We start from the raw sequence: 22,230 nt of genomic DNA on the forward strand, positions 1-22,230 counted from the left end.
ATATAAAGGCAGGCCTATCAGAATTATGGCAGATTTCTCACCAGAGACTATGAAAGCTAGGAGATCCTAGGCAGATGTCATACAGACCCTTCAAGAACACAAATGTCAGCCCAGGTTACTATACCCAGCAAAACTCTCAATTACCAGAGATGGAGAAAACAGCATATTCCATGACAAAAAAAAATTTACACAATATCTTTCAACAAATCCCCCTCTACAAAGGAAAATAAACGGAAAACATCAACATATGGAATAAAACTACACCCTAGAAGAAGCAAAAAGGTAATCTTTCAACAAATCCACACAAACCTAATTCCACCTTTTACAACAAAAACAATAGGAAGTGACAATTACTTTTTCTTAATATATTAATTTGAAAATTAATATTACGAACATATCCAAAGAGATTGAAATCCAATAATATGAGGAATTGGATATTTGTTGATTGTCATCCAATGCTCTCTCTAATTTGGTAATTGGAGAAATAGGTTCAACATTGTACAATCTATATACACTGTCAGCTTGTATGTTTGTTACAGTGTCTGGCTGTGTACAACATAAGGGTCTTGAAATCTTGCTTCTCCTATCTCAGCATCTCTATTAGTAGTATTGTTTATTTCATGTTTTTACACTATACTATTTTTTACAGAACAGCTTACATATTTCAAAAGCATTTATATACCCAAAAGAAACATAGATGATTAACTAGGGAGGTGGCTTGTAAGAGAACAACAAAGTGAGACTGAATGCTTTGCTTGACATTTGTAATTCTTGTATCAAGTTTGAAGAAGAGGACTTTATAAGTTACTCTTTCTCTGAGATGAATGCTTTTCCAAATTATCACAGCTAATGAACCAAATTTTTACCCTCACCTAATATCTGTGCCACCCTCGAAGCAGAACCATTGTTCATTGAAACAGTTGGCAAATGACTTTATAGATAGACCATCTTAATACCTACACCATTTCTTAAATGAATGTAACCTGTTCTCTGTGGGCTGAGAATGAAGTCACTCACTCAAGTCAAATAGCTTTGACCATAGCAGGTAGTCTGTATCCAAAAATCAAGCCTACAATTCATTCTACAATTCTTGGTGCAGCAGAACTATCAACTCTCGGCTTAGCTACGATGGAGGTAAAATCCTTTGGTGATATGAGGTTCATTGAAATACAGCATTATTACAATGAAACACAATGTCTAAAAATTATTCTTATTTTGGGCTTGTACACAGTAAGAGCCAAGATTTTAAACTCTACTAAACAAACAAAAAGACTTTATATATTCATGTTCATTTAAGAACATACTAGTAGTGATGTATTATTTTTAAGTATACAGTTAATATGTTTGGAGTTATTTAAAATTTATAGAGAAAAATGTATTTTCACTATTACTGTAGACGAGCATCTACATAAGACTGTTAAATTGATTTTTGTTTTATATCAAACAACTTTCATAATACTTATTTTTATTGTTATAATATTTTATAAACTTTAAGGAATATGGCAAAAAAGATATTGTAGGTATTGAAGGGGGCGTCTCTGGGAGGGGCAGTGATACAAAAAGGAAACAATTATGTGATTCAATTCTATTTAATTAAAATATGTTTTTAAATGTTAACAAATTCAGATAAATTGAAATCATGTAACTTTTCTCATCATAATGCAATAAAAGTTAAAAAAAAAAAAAAGGATGCTGAACATTTCTTTAAATGCTTCTTGGCCATTGATGATTCCTCTCTTGAGAATCCTCTGTTCAGATCTTTGCCCCATTGTTGAATTATATCATTGGGGTTTTTTTTAGTCTAATTTCTTGAGTTATTTATATATTTTGAATATTAGCCCTCAATCACATGTAGGGTCAGTGAAGATCTTTTCCCAAACTATAGTATTCTGCATTGTCATATTGAGATTGTCATTTGCCTTACAGAAGCTTTTTAATTTCATAAAATCCCATTTGTCAATTGTTGATCTTAGAGTCTGAGCCATAAGTTTTCTGATCATAGGACTTTAAGGAGGACATAAATAAATCCCTTAAATAAGAAAACACAATCAAGCATGTGAAAGAATTGAACAAAACCATCCTGTATATAGAAAAAAAAAACACAATGGGAGACAACCCTGGAGCCAGAAACCCTAATAAAGGGATCAGGAGTCACAGATGCAAGCATCACCAAAAGAATACAGGAGATAGAAGAGAGAACCTCAGGCATAGAATATACAATAGAAGATATTGATACAACAGTCAAAAAAATACAAAGTGCAAAAAGTTCCTAAGCCAAACATCCATGATATTCAGGACAAAATGGAAAGATGAAACCCACAAGTAATAGATTTGAAAGAGAGTGAAGATTCCCAATTCAAAGGGCAAGAAAACATCTTCCACCTACTCACAGAAGACAACTTCCCTAACCTAAAGAAAGAGATGGCCATAAATGAACAAGAAACCTACAGAACAGTAAATAGATTGAACCAGTAAAGAGAATCCTCCCAACAACCATTGATCTTTACTATCCCTCAACACCAATGAACTCAAATACCAAATAAAAAGACACAGGCTAACAGATTGGATATACAAACAGGATAAAACATTTTGCTGCATACAGGAAATGCATTTCAATGACAATAGACTTTTAACCAAAAGTTATCAAAAGAGATAGTTAAGGACACTTCATATTCATCAATACTCATGAAAGGAAAAATTCACCAAGATAAAGGCTCGATTCTGAACATCTATGTCCCAAATGCAAGGGTACTAAAGCTAAAAACACACACTGGACCTCACATAGTAATAATGGAAGACTTCAAGACCCCACTCTCCCCAAGGGACAGTTCACTGAAACAGAACATAAACGAAGACAGAGTGAAACTAACCAAAATTATACACCAAATGGATTTAACAGATATATACAGATCATTTCATTCTAAAAACAAAAGTACATACCTTCTTCTCAGCATCTCATGGAACCTTCTCAAAAATTGACCTTATTATCAGACACAAAACAAGCCCCAACAGATATAAGACTAAAACAATCCCATAGATGCTATCAGGTAACCACAGACAAATGCTGGTCTTCAATAACAACAAAAGCAATAGAAATTTCACATACTCATGGAAACTGAACAACTCTCTACTCTACGACTTGGTCATAGAAAAAAATAAGAAATTAAAGACTTTGTAGAACTTAAGGAAAAATGAAGGCACAGCTTACCCACAATATCAGGACACAATGAAAGTAGGGCTAAGAAGAAAATTCATACCACTGAATGCCTTCATAAAGAAGCTAGAGAGATCCTGTACTAGCAACATTATAGCACATGTGAAAACTCTAGAACAAAAAGAAGAAAATACACCCAAGAGGAGTAGTCTACAAAAAATTGTCAAACTCTTGGCTAAAATTAGAAACAAAAGAAAACAGCAAGAAATATTAACAAAAGTAAGAGCTGAGAGTTTTTTTTTTTTAAGAAAATCAACAACATAGATAAACTCTTTGCCAAACTAATTAAGGAGCACAGAGACAGTACTCAAAAACAAAATTAGAAATGAAAGGGAAATATAAAAACAGAAACTCAGGAAATTCAAAAAAATCATCAGATCCTACTACAAAAAACTATATTTAACAGAATTCAAAACACTAGATTAAACAGATGATTTTCTAGACAGATACCATGTTCCAAAATTAATCCAGGTAAATTAACCAACTGATCAGCCCCATAACCCCAAAGGAAAGAGAAGCAGTCATTAAAAGTCTCCCAAACAACAAACAAACAAAAAAAAAGCCCAGGGACACATATGTTTAGTGCAGAATTCTACCAGACCTTCAAAGGAGGCCTAATATTAATACTCCTCAAACTATTTCATGAATAGAAAGAGAAAGAACACCACCTAATTCATTCTCTGAGGACTCAGTTACTCTGATACATAAACCATACAAAGACCCAACAAAGAAAAACAACTTCAGAACAATTTTGCTTATAAAAATTGATTCAAAAATATTCAATAAAGTTCTTTCAAAGGGAATCCAAGAACACATCAAAACAATCATCCATCATGGTCAATTAGGCTTCAACCCAGGCATGCAGGGATGCTTCAATATACAGAAATCCATCAATGTAATCCACTAAATAAAGTCAAGGAAGAAAATCACTGGATCATCTCATTAGATGCTAAAAAAAGTATTTGACAAAAAGCAGCACCCCTTCATATTAAAAGTCTTGGAGAGATCAGGAATTAAATGCACATGTCTACACCTAATGAAAAGCAGTATACAACAAACCAGCAGACAACATCTAATTAAATGGAGAGAATATTTAAGCAATCCCACCAAAATCAGGGACAAGACAAGGCTGCCCGCTCTTTCCCTATTTATTCAATATAGTACTTAAAGTTCTAGCAAGAGCAATTAAACAACAAAAGGAAATCAAGGGGATAAAACTTGGAGAGAAAAGAGTGAAGGTATCACTGTTTGCAGGTGATAGGATAATACACATAAGCAACTCCCCAAATTCTATCAAAGAACACCTACAGCTCATAAACAACTTCAACAAAGTGGCAGGATATAAAATTAACTCAAACAAATAAGCAGCCTTCCTTTATATAAATGATAAACAGACTGAGAAAGAAAGTAGGGAAATGATACCCTTCACAACAGCCACAAATAGTATAAAATAAGTTGGTGTAACTCTAACCACGCCAGTGAAAGAGCTATACGACAAGAACTTCAAGTCTCTCAAGGAAGAAATCAAAGAAGACCTCTGAAGACAGAAAGATCTCCCATGCTCATGGATTAGCAAGATTGTATACTAAAAATGGCTTTCTTATTAAAACAAATCTACAGATTCAGTATAATCCCCATCAAAATCCCAACTCAATTTTTCACAAAGATATAAACAGTAATTCTATCAGAAACTTCATAAGGAATAACAACAACAACAGCAAACAGGACAGTGAAAACAATTTTCAACAATAAAAGAACTTCTGGGGGAATTACCATCCCTGACCTCAAGCTGTAATACAGGCCTATGGTAATAAAAACCATATCGTTTTGGTAGAGACACAGACAGGTGGATCAATGGAATAGAATCAAAGACCAAGAAATAAACCCCACACCTATTGATAATTGATCTTTGACAAAGGAGGTAAAACCATACAGTGGGAAAAGATATCATCTTCGAAGAATGGTGCTGGCCTAACATGCGTTCTGCATGCAGAAGGCAAATTGATCCATATTTATTACCTTGTACAAAGCTCAAGTGCCAGTGGATCAAGGATCTCCACATAAAACCAGATATATTAAATCTTTAAAGTCTGCTTCATGTGATCAGCATAGTTGATTTGACCTGTGGAAGTAAATTAGGTGACTTAAATCCTAAGCAAGTTAAAAACTTTTGGACATACATCGCTGATGTTTGGGAGAAAATAAATGTTCAAATGAAGAAGCAAGAAAATTTTGGGTTGAAAAGCAGAATTTAGTTATTTCTATAGGGGGCGAAAGCGAACAAAACCTCTGGGTAGCACTTTTGGTGGGCTTAGATGGGTAGGCTGTGTGTGCAGCAAGCAGGCTATGTATTTTTATTCAATTTTCCTTGAAAAGCAAGGTATAAAGTTTTAACCTTGAAAAAGTTGAAGGGTTGAGTGACAGGATTTTAGCTGAAGCTGCAGGCTGTTAGCCTGTGCGAGCATGCTGCAAGTTAGCTAGCAGGTACGTGAAGCTCAGAGCTCAGAGGCAGCACTGAGATCTAGGGGAGGGGTACAGAGTAGAAGTTTGTGCCAGTTTGGAGGAACACAAAGGGAAGCAGAGCCAAGAGGTCTGTGTAGCAGAGGGACCCTGCTTTTCCAAGGGAGGGAGGGAGAAGGGAGAGAGAAAGGAATACCCAGTTTTTGAACTGGCTCACTCACTGTTTAGATTAACTGGTTCTGTCTCCAGCCAATGTCTTGCCTGTTTGCACGCCATGGGGGCTGGGCTGAGTTTCTCCACCACAGAGAGCTTTTTCTCCTGAAGAGCTCTTCACAGGCCACCCTGCCCTCTTGGGAGCAGATTCTCTCTCTCTCTCTCTCTCTCTCTCTCTCTCTCTCTCTCTCTCTCTCTCTCTCTCTCTCTCTCTCTCTCTCTCTCTCTCTCTCTCTCTCTTTCTCTCTCTCTCCTCTCTCTCTCCTTTTGGTTTTTCGAGACAGGGTTTCTCTGTATAGCCCTGGATGTCCTGGAACTCACTCTGTAGACCAGGCTGGCCCTGAACTCAGTAATCTGCCTGCCTCTGCCTCTCAAGTGCTGGGATTAAAGGCATGTGCCATCACCACCGGGCAGATGCACTCTCTTTACAACCACACTACTGCAGGGAAACTGCCCGGTGCAATCACCCGGGCAGCCAAGGAACAAAAGGTTAATAGGGTAGTCTAACTTTACACTTGGGCCAGAGACAGAGCTGACCAGGCAAGTGCAAAGCACCTGTCTGCTTACTTTACCTCAGTCCGGGGTAGGGTGAGGGGGGTGAAGTTGTTCCAGTCCAAGGGAGGTAGAGGTAATGAGACAAGTGAAGAAAGTGGTCCCTTGGCCTGCCAGGAAGCCAGGGACATAGGTTTCCATATGCTGCTGGGCACCGCAGGTGCCGATGGGTGCCACTGACATCTGGGAAGGAAAGGGTTAAGGGCATGGGGGAAAGAGTAGCAGTGCAGCTGTTCTGTTAGCACAGAGCTAGGGTTCCTTTCCTCACATCCTCCACCATATGTTGTTCCAAAGGCGGAGACCTGTTGGCCTCATTCTGCACTACTTGTTGTTCCCATGACAGGGGCCTGGGCTGGTGGTCTGGCTGAGGCTCTCTCTCTCTCCTTGGAGGCAGAGGGCCTGCTGCTGAGGCCCAGGTCTCTCTCTCCCCCCCAGGGCTGACCTGTTGCTGCACAACGCCTTAGCTAAAAAGGAGGCAATGTATGGATGAGTTATTTTATTGTAAGAAGGAGAAAATATGTTGTTTGAATAAAGGGAAGGAAAGGAGAGGAAGGAGAGAGAAAAAGAGAAAGAAAGGAGGAGAAAGCCAGAGAAGAGAACAAAGAACAGAGAGGAGAGAGAGAGGAACAAAGAGCAAGAGAGGATAAGAGTAAGAGTAAGAGAGCAAGAGAGCAAGAGAGTGAGGAGGGGGCAAACCGCCCCTTTTATTGTATGGGGCGAGGCATGCCTGGCTTGTGGTCAGATGACTGGGTGTACGGTCCAGCTAGAATGCTGGGCATTTGGGGCAGTGTCTGCCTGATAGAGCACACATCTCCTGCAAGGGCAGCTGTAGGGTTTGGGCTGAAATCTGAGCCATCATCTCAGGAGCTATCACTGAATGCCTACAGTCCCTTGCGAACAAATTTACTCTGCTCAGTGGGTCTCCGGGGATCTCAGGTGGCTGCTAAACTGGACCCCAGCTGTCAGAAAGGCCCACTGACCCACACTAAGCCACCAACAAAAGAGTATACATAGGCTGGTCCGTGGCTCCCAGTACATATGTAAAAGAGGACTGCTTTGTCTGGTCTTAAGGGGAGGGGATGCACTTAGTCCTATGGAGACTTGATGCCCCAGAAAAGAGGGATGCTAGAGGAGAAGGTAGGAGTGGGTGGGGGAGCACTCTCTTAGAGGTGAATGGGAAGGAGTAGGGGGTAGGGTGCTCATGCAGGAGGAATGGGAAGGGGACAATATTTGAAATGTAAATCAATAAAATTATAAAAAAGAAAGAAAACATTATACCAATTTTGCTTATGAATATTTTTGCATGTTATATAATTGTAATATTAATATTTTGAAATGTTATAAATTTCTTGCAATTTTCTATTGGTTGTTTTATTTATTTACATTTCAAATGTTATCCCCTTTCCGGATTTCCCCTCCACAAACCTCCTTTCTCATTCCATCTCCCCCTGCCTCTATGAGGGTTCTCCCCCACCTACCCACTCATCCACACCCACCTCACTGCCCTAGCATTCCCCTACACTGGGGCATCAAGCCTTCATAGGACCAACAGCTTCCCCTCCCACTGATGCCAGATAAAGCCATCCTCTGCTACATATGCAGCTGGAGCCATGAATCCCTCCATGTGTACTCTTTGGTTGATGGTTTCATCCCTGGGAACTGTGGAGGTCTGGTTGGTTGATATTGTTGTTCTTCCTATGAGGTTGCAAACTTCTTCAGCTCCTTCAGTGCATCCTCTAAGTCCTCCATTGGGGTCCCCATGCTCCTTCCAATGGTTGGCTGCAAGCAAACACCTGGAGAAAAAGCTGACACTAAAGCTGATGAATATCTGTGGAATCCATTCCCCAACATTGCTGCCTCAGTGGGAGACAACACACCTAACTGTGAGAGAATAGATGCCCCAAAGTCTGGAGGATACCAATGTGGGAGATATATAATTAATATAATAAATATATTAATTATATATTGTATAAATTATTAATATATCATATAAATATATAATATGCTGTATATTGTATTATTAAATAATAAATTGTTAAATATAATATATTGTTAAGTAAATTTTATTCATATATATACATATGGATATATATGTGTGTGTGTGTGTATCTCCAAGGTTCATTTTCTCTGTCGCTCACACATGGTGTAGATGCAGCCCATCTATTACAGTTAGTGACTATGCTGGATGCTGGAGCCCAACCATTAGCTAAGGCCAATGTTCAGAAACCTTTGACAGACATTTGTCCTTTCTTCTTCATCTATTTATTTATACAATCCAAACAAAAACAATCCAACCATAAATATACTGTTCTCCCATAAGTGGGTCAGTAATATTACTAATAAAGACATTTCAAAAACACAAAGCCATAATGTTATCATACTCTAAAAAACCTTATTATTAATTACTTCATAGAATCAAATAACCAACCTGTGTTCTAGTTTCTCCTATTATCTCAAATGTAGTTGTACAGTTGATTTGATTCAGGGTCAGAGCCACACCTGTACCTTCTACTTCTAATATCAGTATTGACTCAAGGATATTTATTTCATACTGTGAGTTACAGAAATGTCTCTTCATTTATTCTGTCCCTCCAAATGTTCAAGCTTTGGCTGTTAAGGTTTTTCTTTTGTTTGTAGTTGGATGTTATTTCTTTTTTACATACCCTCACTGTTATTTTGTTAAATGTGTTTTACAGGTTTTACTTTCTGCTATTATAAGGCACTCCAGACTCATCTTAAATATTGGGTGCAGTGGTCCTAAAATCAGTTCTTTCCCAAGGTAGGCTGGTTCATTAAATAGGACTCTGGTATTAGCAGCAAAACTCTATGCATCTTCATTGTCTCGAGGGGTCATTGCTTCAAGTTTCCCACAGTTGACAAAGCGAGTAAGTGTTTGGGACACTAGAGAGATGGCTCAGTAGTTAAGAGTATTTGCTGGACTTCCAGAGGACCTAAGCTAAGTTTCTAACATCTACATGGTGGCTCACAACCCTATGTAGCTCCAGTTCCAGAGGACTTAACACCAGTGATCCCTGTAGGCACTGATACACACACACACACGCGTGTGTGTGTGTGTGTGTGTGTGTGTGTGTGTGTGTGTGTTAAAAAACAAAATAAAACATATGGGTGTATACTCTGATAATGTAATTACCAATAAATATAAACAGTTATATTGGAAAAAACAAAATAAAATAAAATTACATGGTATTCATGATTCAGCTACAAAGATGTATGTGTGGAATCACAAAATTTCACAGTTTAATACTAGTAATAAAATTTAATAGGCTAAACAATTTATTATATTTTTAATTTTTTATATATGTTTTTGTAGTCTGAGGTAATCTGGAATTGCCTTTAAGTGTCCATGGAAGCCAGAAGCACTGGATTTCCAATATCAAGACTTACAGCAATTTGTGAAAAATCAAACATGGGTGCTTGAGTATATCACAGACATGAAATTGTTCTCTACCACTAACCCATGACCAATGCCACACAATTTTATAAAAAAAAACATGCTGAAAATAATGAAAATTATAGTGTACACACCAATGTTTCCCCCATGGCCCACTTCAAGTCTTCAGATATGTGCAGTTGTTGACTCGGTGGGAAATTAGGGGAGTAATCTCCTATTTTCACCTTCAGTCCAAAGCCTTGTGGGAAATTCCAAATGTTGAAAATGTCATATTCTGCACATAGGGTTTTTCTTAGATTCATGTTCACCAGTTCTCCAACAGGATTAGTAAATACTCTCTTCTTTAGCAATGAAGCAATCTAAATGAGACGCATCATTAGATGGTTACATATGTCCACCCACTAAGGCAAAGTGAAATTGTGAATGTCCAATAATTTACAATATATTACAGGAAAAATAACTGTATTGAAGCTATCCTACCTAGTGAAACACAAGATATCTCATGGTTAAATAAATTGTTTTATATTTCATATATATTTCATGACAGAAATTGACAGAACAAATGCTTACCAATTATTGAGTAACATAATGATAGAGATGTGAACATTTATTAATTATATGAAAACTGTCAGAAGGAAACCATAAAATTGAGAAATAGTGAAGATCCTGGAAGTTCTTAAAAGGAAGAGAGGAAGATTTAAAATAGTATAAATACAGCATACATATAAAAAATAAATTTAATAAAAATGTAAAGTCAATATAATTGTCTATATACTTAATTGACACTTCATAAAATAATTATGTATGACATTGACTAATGTGGATTCTATTTCTTAAGAAAAAGATTCTAGTTGTCACTTGAAAATTTTATCATAAAAATTCCAGTTACTATTCCCAATATTAAACTAATTTGGAAAAAATGAAAAATATTCTAACAAAAGTACCAGATGTTCATACAAAAATGTTGTCATACATTGAATGTTAATTTTGTCCAGTCTATTTAGTCACAAAAAATTTATGCTAGGGAGTTTTGAGGTATAGAAATCCATGTATTGAGAGAAGTCTCTTGACAAATTTATAGCAGCATTTCTCGGGGCATTTAAAATGTCATAAGTTAAGTATGATAGAAAATAAGATGCTTTACCTTCTGACAATCACTGAACACTCCTATGGAACCTTCTGTTTCCTGAGACTCTGCTTGTTGAAGAATGACTTCATGATAAGTGTGGGCTGCAGCATACACAGCATTATATAAATTGTAACCTTCTTCACTTAGGACCATGTCAAAATTATGCTGGGATAACCATTCCAATGAAGTGTTGAAAGAATAATGATTCATTGAGCTATAGTTGGTATTGGAAACTGAACAATTAAAATAATTCCACTTCTGCCTCATTTGAGAGATATCTACTGGGTATTTGGAAGTGTTCATTGTTTCCACAAAGTTTCTAAATTTAGAAATCTCAGCATGATGGTGTGCAAAAGTGACAGTCCCATGGAAGGCATCAAGGCTGAAATCTCTTTTACTTGTGATGACATCCCATTGTGAGGTGGTAACCCAGATTCTCTGTACACCTAAATATACCCATTTTCTGAAGCTGGCTTCAAGGGTAGAGTTCATTTCACCATAAATGATAACAACCTTTGCTGAAGACGTTATGATTTGAGTATCATATATTACAGCCCTGATCATATATAACTTCATGCTTTCAGGGATCACATTCACAAACGCTAAACAGACTCCATTACTTTGCATCTCTTCTCTTAAATCTGAGAGGAACTGAGTTCCCTGGTCATTATCCAAAATGAGTAACCCTACCCAGGTCCATGTAAAATAAACCAGTAAAGAGACCATGGCACGGGATAAACATGTATCCTTGTGTGCTATCAGATAGACATGGGGAAATCGGACAGTGTCACTCAGGATAGGATGAAATGGTCCAAAGAAAATCTGAAGGAGGAAGAACAGAGGAACCAATGTGAGTAATATGATTGGCTTGAAGTCCATTCTCAGATATGAGTTGTGTTACTCACCTTCCAGAATTCCTACAGAGGACAATAAATTTACCTTGTAAATGTTTTTTATTACTCCTATTAGATTTTATAATATTTATGACAACCTGAATGTTCAACAAAACTTTTGCTTATTTTTCCAGTTCATCCATTCTTGTGATACAAGGAAATATCACTGTCCTGTCAATATTTAATTCTTTAATCCTTTAGAATATAAACATCAGCACATCCAAACCTATGGTGCCCATTCATTCTCTGCAGGAACTTGGGATTGGCAGAGACCGACTGTTACCTCTTCTTTTTCCAGGGAGCCTCACCTTTGGAGAACGGAAGAAGATTGCCAGTTTTGAAGATATAGTCCACGATGGTCCTGTAAGTCCTATTTTACATCCAGACAATCTACATTCATAATTAGGAAATACTTGATGATTGATTTTTGGTAAACTTAGTTCATCAATTGTTTTCAATGTATCAAAACACATGTCATAAGGGAAGGTAAATATCAAAGACATGTTGGGTAAAAGGTGAGGGTTCCTGTTAATCTCATCAGTAGCAAAAAGCAGGATTAAAAAAAACTCATATTTCCATATTGGTATTCTAAAAGAAAACACAGTAACATTATGGAGAATGTTGCAGAGATGAAATATTCAAATCAACTGAAGTAATATTTATATTATATTCTCTCCATATTTCTGCTTAAATTCTACCTATCCTAATATAAAGGCATAGAAGAAGAGATCTTTAAAGCTGAAATTAGTTTCACAATTCATCAAAATAGATCCTTCTTATATGAGATATTTTGTCTTAGTGAAAATTAATAAAGTACTTGTTTGATCTCTGATTTCCATCCATGAATTAGAGTACAACCCAAGACATCCAGTTTGCTATATATCAGTCTTGCAATTTTCATTCTAGAAAAACATAAAAAACAAAAAATCCTATGACTTGAACTACAACTGACTTTTCTTTAGAAATTATTTTGATCATATATTCAAACTGCAATAGAAATCTCTATTCATATGAAAAGATGATATGTAATTAGTCATGAGAATTCTGTAGCCAACAAGATTTATCGGCCATGTAAGCCGAAGCTCTGGCTGGGTACACATGTCTGTCCCAGTCAGTTTCAGAGCTTTTTCAAAGGAGGGTTTAGCAATATATATTATCAGTGCATTTAGTCCTTTTAATTTTCTCCTGTCTGCAACTGAGATCTTCAGGGGTTCTCCATCTATTAAATCTGATCTTTATTACTTTGGAAAATTCAAAAGCCTTTTTCTTCTTCCCTGTTAAGAAAAACCTAGAGCCTCTCTGCCAAACAACATATCCTTGGCTCAGCAATCTGAGGTCACTAAATGTATGGACTGATTCAATCCAGCAGTTCCCCTCCCCCAGCCCCTTTTTAGGCCTGTGCTATTTTGTCCTGTCTCAAAGAGGGTATACCATACTACTACAATCATTTCCTTTATGACTGCTTTCATTTTGGTAATATAAAACAACTAATATTATTTATTCAGACAGGGTTCCATTGCATAGCCCAGACTGACTTGAATTCGTTCTATAGACTAGGCTACCCTCAAACTTACAAGGAACCTATCTGCCCCTGCCTTTGTCTCCCAAGTATTCAGATCAAGGGCCTGGATTTTATTTATTTATTTATTTATTTGCTATCTATGTATCTTTAAAAAGATTTATATCAATTTCTTTCATCTTTTTGGAGATTAAAATCTGTGTGGATAAATATCCTACATTCCCCATTCTCTTTATACAAATTTAATATTTAATTTAATATTCTTCTCTTTATTTGACTTCATTCAAATCGCCTTTCATTTGCTGAGAGTTTTTGACTTGAGCCATGTGCCATTTGCTAGGCTGAGCAGTCACCAGTTTCCACATGGGAGCCCATGTTCAAGGAAAGCAGCTGCTTAAGGTAGCATTGACACCTTAATTCATTTTACTCTCTATAATGTTTTTGAATGCAGGATGTATGAAGCACCACTCTCTGCTCTCTGAACAGCAGGACTCTGCCTGCTTCACTGCAGAGCTAGGGCTTTCCACATTTGCAGGATTAGGCTGCATCTCTAGAGCAGCATACAGCAGCACCTAGGAAGAGCCCAGGCTAGCTTTTGTGTCTACCAGTTGGTAGCTTATGGGCTCTGACATTTGCCAATCGGGTTGGGGTAGGAGACATAGCTGGATTTTTTTTTTTTTTTTTTTTTGGAAATAGTTCTACCTGAAGACTCAGAAATACCATTTATGGGTGTATACCCAAAAGATGCTTCATCATATAACAAGGACACATGCTCCACTATGTTCATAGCAACCTTATTTATAGTAGCCAGAATCTGGAAATAACCCAGATGTCACACAACATAAGAGTGGATAGAGAAAAAGTGGCACATATACACAATGGAGTATTATGCAGTGATTAAAAACGATGACTACATGAAGTTCTCAGGCAAATGGATGGAATGAGAAAATATCATCCTGAGTGAGGAAACCTAGACATGAAAGAACACACTAATAAGCTCACAATTCCTATGATACAATCTACAGATCATATAAAACATAGAAGGAAGAGAGATTGGGGGGGGGGTGCTTCAGGTGGAAGAGAGTGGGACAAGAGAGGAAATAAAAAGGAGGCTGAAATAAGGATGGCAGTATCAAAAACTGGAGGACATGTAAGAAAGGTACAGAGGGTCAGGAAGTTGACTAAAAATACCTAGCAGGGAGATGAGGAACTGGGGATAACCACTGGAGGGTCCCAGACACCAGAGAAATGTGAGGCTCCCAGGACCCCCCAGGATTGACTTCAGTCATAATGCGAAGAGGAGGGGGAGACAGAACCTGTGGAGACTACCTCTAGTAGATAGGTACGGCCCCTGGCTGAGGGATGGAGCCACCCACCCATCTCAAAGTTTTTTAACCCAGAAATGTTCCTGTCCAAAGGAAGAACAGGGACAGAAATGGAACAGAGACTGAAGGAAGGGCCAACCGGAAATGGCCCCACTTGGGATACATCATGTCTGCAAACCAAACACTGTTACAGTGGTCAAGAAGCATCTGTGGACAGGAACCAAGTATGGCAGATCCTGAGGAGTTCCAGCCAACAACTGACCAATGCAGATGTGGATGCTTGGAACCAACTATCAGATTGAACTCAGGGAACCTGGTTGGGGAGCTGGCAGAAGGACTGGTGGAGTGGTGTGGGATTGCAATCCCACTGGAAGAGCAATAGAAGTTGGCCTGATTACTGAGTTCTCCCAAAGTCTAGACCACCAACCAAGGAGTATACCTGGAGGGACCCATGACTCCAGATACATATGTAGCAGAGGATGGTCTTGCCTGACAGCAATGGGAGGGGACACCCTTGGTCCTGGGGAGGTTTGATGTCCCAGAGTAGGGGGATGCTGGAGTAGTAGGGCAGGAGAGTGTGGGTAGAGGCACACTCTTATACAGGTAAAAGGGATGGGAATGGCAGGTGTGGGATGAGAGGTTGGTGGAGAGGTAACCGGGAAGTAGGATATCGTGGGAAGGGGAGATTAGTAGGTGGGTAACCAGGAAGTAGGATATCATTTGAGAAGAAAACTAATGGAATGATTAATAAAAAAAAAATGTCCAACATCTCTAGTCATCAGGGGAATGCAAACAAAACTTCACTGAGGTCCCATTTTATACCTCCTAAGATGCCAAATATCAATAACACATGTAATATTTCACCCTTGCAAGGATGGAGAATAAGAGGAAAACTCATTCATTGCTAGAACAGCATCTTGTAGTGCCATTCTGGGTATCAGTGTGGTGGCTCCTCATGGAATGAGGAAAGTATCATTCTACCCCAAGATATGTATATGCCACTCTTGGGCGTATACCTAAGGGATGCTTTATCATACCACAAGGACACTTTTTCAACTCTGATCATTGGTGCTCTGTTCTTAATAACCAGAACCTGAAAACAAATTATACATCCCTCAATATATAAGTAGATTTAAAATATATAGTACATTTATAAAAGGGAGTATTCTCAGCTGTTAAAAATGCCATAATGAAATTTGTAGGCAAATGGGTCTAATTACAAAAAATTATCCTGAGTGAGATGACATGGACCCACAAAGATAAATATGCTATGTATTCACTTACATGTGCACATTTACTGCTAGTAAATGATAACCAAACTACAATCTGTAGATCCAGAAAGGTTAGTTAAAAGGGAAGGAACTAGAGGAAGCAAATGGATTTCACTGGATTGGGGAAATAGATTGAATTTAACTTGTGGACTTGGTATGTAGGAATGTGACATGGAGGTTCATGTAGGGAAGATGAGAGGAAATGTGGAGAGAATCAACTAGGATTGCATACATCAGCAACCTCAAAAATTCTACCAGAGAACTTCTACAGCTGATAAACAACTTCAGCAAAGTGGCTGGATATAAAATTAGCTCAAAGAAAGCAGTAGCCTTCCTTGATACAAGTGATAAATAGGCTGAGAAAAAAATTAGGGAAACAACACCTTTCACAAGAGTCAAAAATAATATAAAATACTTTGGCATAACTCTAACCAAACAAGTGAAAGATCTGTTTGAAAAGAACTTCAAGTCTCTGAAGAAAGAAACTGAAGAGGATTGCAGAAAATGGAGATATCCCTCATGCTTATGGATTGGCAGAATTAACAGAGAAAAAAAAATGGCCATCCTACCAAAAGCAATCTACAGGTTCAATGCAATTCCCATTAAAATCCCAACACAAGTCTTCAGACATGGAAAGAGCAACTCTCAAAATCATATGGAAAAACAAAAAACCCAGAATAGCAAAAACAATTCTTTTTATTTTTTTTCTTTTAGTTTCTTTTCTTTTTTTTTTCTTTTTTTTTTCTTTGTTTTTTGTTTGTTTGTTTGTTTGTTTTCTTTTGTTTTTTTTTCGAGACAGAGTTTCTCTGGGTAGTCTTGGCTGTCCTGGAACTCACTCTGTAGACCAGGCTGGCCTCTAACTCAGAAATCCACCTGCCTCTGCCTCCCAAGTGCTGGGATTAAAGGCATGTGCCACCACTGCCCAGCGCAAAAACAATTCCTAACAATAAAAGAACTTCTGGGTGAATCACCATCCCTGATCTCAGTCTATACTACAGAGAAATAGTGATAAAAACCTGCATGGTATTGGTACAGAAACAGACAAGTTAATCAATAGACAAGAACTGAAGACCTAGGAGTATTCTCCTAGCAGCCTTCAGATGAACTCTCAGCTTCTCCTGCATCATGCCTGCCTGTATGCCACCATGTTCCTGTCTTGATCATAATAGACTGAACCTCTGAACATATGCCATAGTGGAACTATACCAGGACAACACACAGAATAACCAGAAGACAACACCAGGCAAAACACTTATTTCTCATCCTCCACAAGAAGCCACAAATTCTCCTAAGCTAGAGCCAAGCTATGAGGAGCTGGAGGAAGAAGAACAGGAGGATCAGTTGATTTGACAGTTGGTATCACTGATCCTGAGATCGGGAATGGTGCAAATGTCTGTGTGGCCTATAAAGTCACCACACAGATGAGCTTATCGATGTTCAGAAGTAGGTAGTTTGCGGTGAAAAGAAGATTCAGTGACTTTCTGGATCTTTATGAGAAGCTTTCAGAGAAGAACAACTAGAATGGTTTCATTGCGCATCCTCTACTTGAGACAAGCCTAATTAGGAATGACAAAGGTGAAAGTTGGGAAGGAAGAGTCTTTTAATTCAGAACGTTTTGGGAAACAGAGGGTTGCTTTGGGAAAAAAATTTCCAAGAATTGTGAATCATCCTACCATGTTGCAGGATCCAGATGACAGTGAGGTTTTGGAGCTGCCTTGAGCTGTGGGCAGGAGTGGTGTTGGTCTCCTTAAGATGTTCAACAAGCTACAGATGCAGTCAGGAAAATGACTGTCAAGATGAATGAACCAGACATTTGGTTCTAGAAGTTCCAGGAGGTACAGTGTAAGGAGCAGCACCTATGGAACCTGCATGCTATGGTGGAGATGCTAGTCAACCATAGGAAAGAACTAGCACTGAACACAGCCCTGAGTCTAGCCATGCTTGGGAGTTCTGAGGACAACACAGGACTGTATGGAGTACTCTCCCAACTGGCTGAGGTAGAGGAAAAAAATGAGCAGCTCCACCAGGAACAGACCAACAATGACTTCTTCCTCCTTGCTGAACTCCTGAGTGTCTATATTCACCTTATGGTCATTGTCCAAGCTGATTTCAACCAGCATATAAAGACATAGCAGCAATGGCAGGATGCTCAAGCCATGCTGCAGAAGAATCAGGAATTTGATGCTCAGCTGCTGTGTGCCAACAAGCCTGATAAACTACAGCAGGCTAAGGATGAGATTACAGAGTGGGAATCTCAGGTGACTCAGTATGAAAGGGACTTTAAAAGGATTTCAAGAGTTGTCCAAAAGGAAGTGACACAATTTGAGAAAGAGAAATCCAAGGACTTCAAAAACCACATGGTCAAGTACCTGGAGACACTCCTACATTCCCAGCAGCAGCTGGAAAAATATTGGGAAGCCTTCCTTCCTGAGACAAAGACTATCTCCTGAAGGACCAAGGATCCCAAGGCAGACCTTCAGGATGCTGCCTTTTTATACACTGTACTCCTCCCCTTGATGGACCCCACCTGATGCCCCTGCCTTGGCTGGACTTAGCCCTTCTATTCTGCCCCACAGACAAACTGTTCCCAGCTACTCTAACCAACATTTCATTTAGCTTCCACATATATTTCTTACCTAAGAGAATAGTTTCCTGCTTTAAACAAAAGACCTACAATACGTAGTGGAATTAGAGGTTAGGGGAGGGGTGTTGATACAAATATGTAAATACAAATTTATATAATTTTCAGGATGTGGTTTAGGAACTGGGAATAATGTTTTCTGTTACTCCTGATGTTGCCATGAAAGACTATGCAATAAAATATTTGAAAATTAAAAAAAAAAATAATTGAAGGCTCAGAAATAAAACCATACACTTATGGACACTGGATCTTTGAAAAAGACACTAAAAATATACAATGGAAAAAAGAAAGCATCTCCAAAAATGGGGCTGTTATAACTGGTTGTCTCTATGTCAAAAAATGAAAATAGACCCATACCTGTCGTTACCTTACACAAAACTCAAGTCTAAGTGGATCAAGGACCTCAACATAAAACCAGATACCCTGAATCTAATAGAAGAGAAACTAGGAAAGAACCTTGAACTCATTGGCACAGGGGAAATTTTCTTAAGCAGAACTCCAATGGATCAGACTCTAAGATCAAGAATTGATAAATGTGACCTTATGAAACTGGAAAGCTTCTGTAAGGTAAAGACCATAGTCAATAAGACAAATCTGCAACCTACAGATTGGAAAAAAATCTTCACTAACTGCACATATGATAGAGTGTTAATATCCAAAATATATAAAGAACTTAAGAAGCTAACCACAAAAAAAAAAAATAAAAAATGGTGTATAGAACTTTTACAGACAAATGGATGTAACTAAAAAATACCATCCTGAGTGAGGTAACTCAGACCCAAAAGGACAAGCATGGTGTGTACTCATTAACAAGTGGATATTAGCCAAAAAAATTGCAGAATGCCAAGATACATTCCACAGAACTCAAAAAGGACAGCAAGCTGAAGTGTCCAAGTGAGAGCTCCTCAGTCCCACTTGGGAGGGAGATGAAAGCAATCACAACTGGGGAAGGAGTAAGGGACCTGGGAAAGAAAGTGGACAGCCGGAGGGGATTGAGGGGAGGGGATCCCATTCTGGTAAAGGGGAGGGAAAAGGAGAGAAGCCCTGAGGGCCAGCAGAAAGAATGCAAAGAGGCAACCTCAGGAAATAGGAGGTTGGGGAGACCCTCCAGAATGTACCAAAGACCTGGGAAGTGAGAGACTCTCAGGATCCAAAGGGAGGGACCTTGGATGAAATGCACTACAGTAAGGAGAGAGAACTTATAGAGCCCACCTCCAGCAGGAAGAGAGGGCATCAAGTGAGATGATGTATGTAACCCTCAAGACACTGGAGGCCACAGGGACTTTAGAGATCAGGTAGGGTGGGGGTAGGGACATTCACATAGAGATGGGGGCAGGGTGGGGAGGAAGTATGGGATATGGAACAGTTGGAGGGTAGAACAGCATGGAGGCGAATAACACATGAAGTGTAAAAAATAAATTATTTTTTTTAAAAAGAACTAAACAGAATTTACAACAGATGAATCTCGAATGGCTGAGAAGCATGTAAGGAAATGTTTAAAGTCCTTAGTGATCAGGGAAATACAAATCAAAACAACCTGAAATTCCACCTTACACCAATCAGAATGGCTAAGATCAAAAACCTCAGGTGACAGCACATGTTGGCAAGAATGTGGAGAAAGAGGAACACTCCTCCATTGATGGAGGAATTGCAAACTAGTACAACTATTCTGGAATTCAATCTGGAGGTTCCCCAGAAAATTGGGAATAGATCTACCTGAAGACCCAGCTATTCCACTCTTGGACACACACCCAAATGATGCCCCAACCATGCCACAGGGACACATGTTCCCCTATGTTCATAGTGACCTTGTTTGTGATAGCCACAGTTGGAAACAACCCAGATGTCTCACAACAGAAGAATGGATACAGAAATTTTAGTTCATTTGCACAATGAAACACTACTCAGCTATTAAGAACGAGGACATCGTGATTTTGCAGGTAAATGGAGGGAATTAGAAAATATCAGCCTGAGTTAGGCAACTCGAACCCAAAAGTACACGAATCATACAAACTTACTAATATGTGGATATTAGCCCAAAAGGCACAGAATACCCAGGACATAATCCACAGAACTCAAGAAGATTAACAACTCCAAAGGCCCAAGTGAGGATGCTTCAATTCCACTTGGAAAGGAGAAAAAAGTAATCATGGGAGGCAGAGAGAGGGAGGGACTTAGGTGGGAGTGAGGATTGGGAGGGGAAGGGGAAACATGATCAGGTATTGGGGGCAGGAACATGACTGAAGCCTTGAGGGCCAGCAGAAAGAATGGATGGAAACAGGAAACCTTGGGAGTTAGGAGGTGGGAGGACTCTCTGGAATATACCTAAGACTCTCAGAACTCAAAGGGAGAAAACTTGGATGAAGTGCTCCACAGTGAGGAGGGGCAACTTGTAGAGCCTATCTCCAGTGGAGGGACAGGACATCAAGTGGAGGGAGAGGGTTGCCATCCCACAGTCAAAAGCTCTGACAGAATTGTTCCTCTTTGAAGGAACTGCAAGGACAAAAATGGAGGAGAACATGAGAGAAAGGAGTTCCAGTGATATGACCAAATTGGGATCCAGCTGAAGCGTGGGCCCCAGAGCCTGACACTGTTAGTGATGTTGTGGTGTGCTTGCAGATAGAAGCCTAGCAGGGCTGCCCTCCTAGAGGCCTAACAAGCAACTGAAAGATTCAGATGCAGATACTAGCACCCAACCAATGGATGGAAGCCAGGGTCCCCTGCACTTAAATTTGGAAAAAAACTGGAAGAAGTGAGGAAAAGGGCAGCCCCATGTGAAGACCAGCAGTCTCAACTGATCTAGACCCCCAAGATCTCCCAGACACCAAGCCACCAACCAGGCAGTATACACCAGCTGATATGAGGTCCCCAACACCTATACTGCAGATGACTGCCTGGTCTGGCCTTAGTGAGGGAATATGCACATAAGCCTGAAAAGAATTAAGGCCCTAGGAAGTGAAGAGATCTGGTGAGGTGGGGTTAGAAGAGTGGGGACAGCCTCTTGGAAATGGGGGAGTGGGTAGGCAGTATGAGATGGGGAGCAGTTACAGGGCAGACTGAGAAGGGCATGAAGACTGGACTGTAAAAAAAGGATTACAGAATAAAAAAGAAAATGATAAAAATCAAAAAAGGGGAACTGAATAAATATCTTAAAGAAATATAGAAAAAGACAAAAAATGAAAGAAATAAAAGAAATTAAAGAAAGCAAAACAAACAAGCACCACAACAACAACAAGCAAACAGCTGATGGAAATGAATAAAAATGTCCAAGACCTGATAATGGAAATAGAAACAATAAACCACACACAGACAGGACATTTTTATACAAGAAAATTTAGTTAAATGAACAGCATCACCACAAACACAAACATCACCAAAAGAATACAAGAGATGAAAGAGAAAATCTCAAGCATTGATTACATTAAAAGAAATAGATTCATAAGTCAAATAAAATGTTAAATGCAAAAATTTATAACACAAAACATTCAGAAAATCTGGGACATAATGGAAATACAAATTAAGAGTAATAGAAATCATAAAGTTGCAAAGCTTCTGTAAGGCAAAAGACACTGTCAATAGGGCAAAACGGCAACCAACAAAT

General features: G+C 38.8%; 1 protein-coding gene and 1 pseudogene across 4 annotated transcripts in view; one reads left to right on the top strand and one right to left on the bottom strand.

Moving 5' to 3' along the window:
- The window catches only part of LOC116076290 (vomeronasal type-2 receptor 116-like), a 57,240-nt gene that overhangs the window by 30,619 nt on the left and 4,391 nt on the right, over positions 1 to 22,230 (bottom strand). For 2 of the 4 annotated variants that reach the window (XM_031349999.1, XM_031349998.1), the window contains exons 2-4: positions 12,182 to 12,461; positions 10,996 to 11,802; positions 9,986 to 10,210 (exon numbers count right to left, since the gene is read on the bottom strand). In XM_031349999.1, coding sequence (XP_031205859.1) covers positions 9,986 to 10,210; positions 10,996 to 11,802; positions 12,182 to 12,461 — 1,312 coding nt within the window. Of the gene's footprint in view, positions 1 to 3,383; positions 3,390 to 9,981; positions 10,211 to 10,995; positions 11,803 to 12,181; positions 12,462 to 22,230 lie in introns of all 4 variants that reach the window. The other 2 variants (XM_031350000.1, XM_031350001.1) reach the window with 2 other exon arrangements.
- LOC116076473 lies at positions 14,271 to 18,503 on the top strand (annotated as a pseudogene).

Source organism: Mastomys coucha, unplaced genomic scaffold (genome assembly GCF_008632895.1).
Source record: "Mastomys coucha isolate ucsf_1 unplaced genomic scaffold, UCSF_Mcou_1 pScaffold4, whole genome shotgun sequence".
Taxonomy (NCBI): domain Eukaryota; kingdom Metazoa; phylum Chordata; class Mammalia; order Rodentia; family Muridae; genus Mastomys; species Mastomys coucha.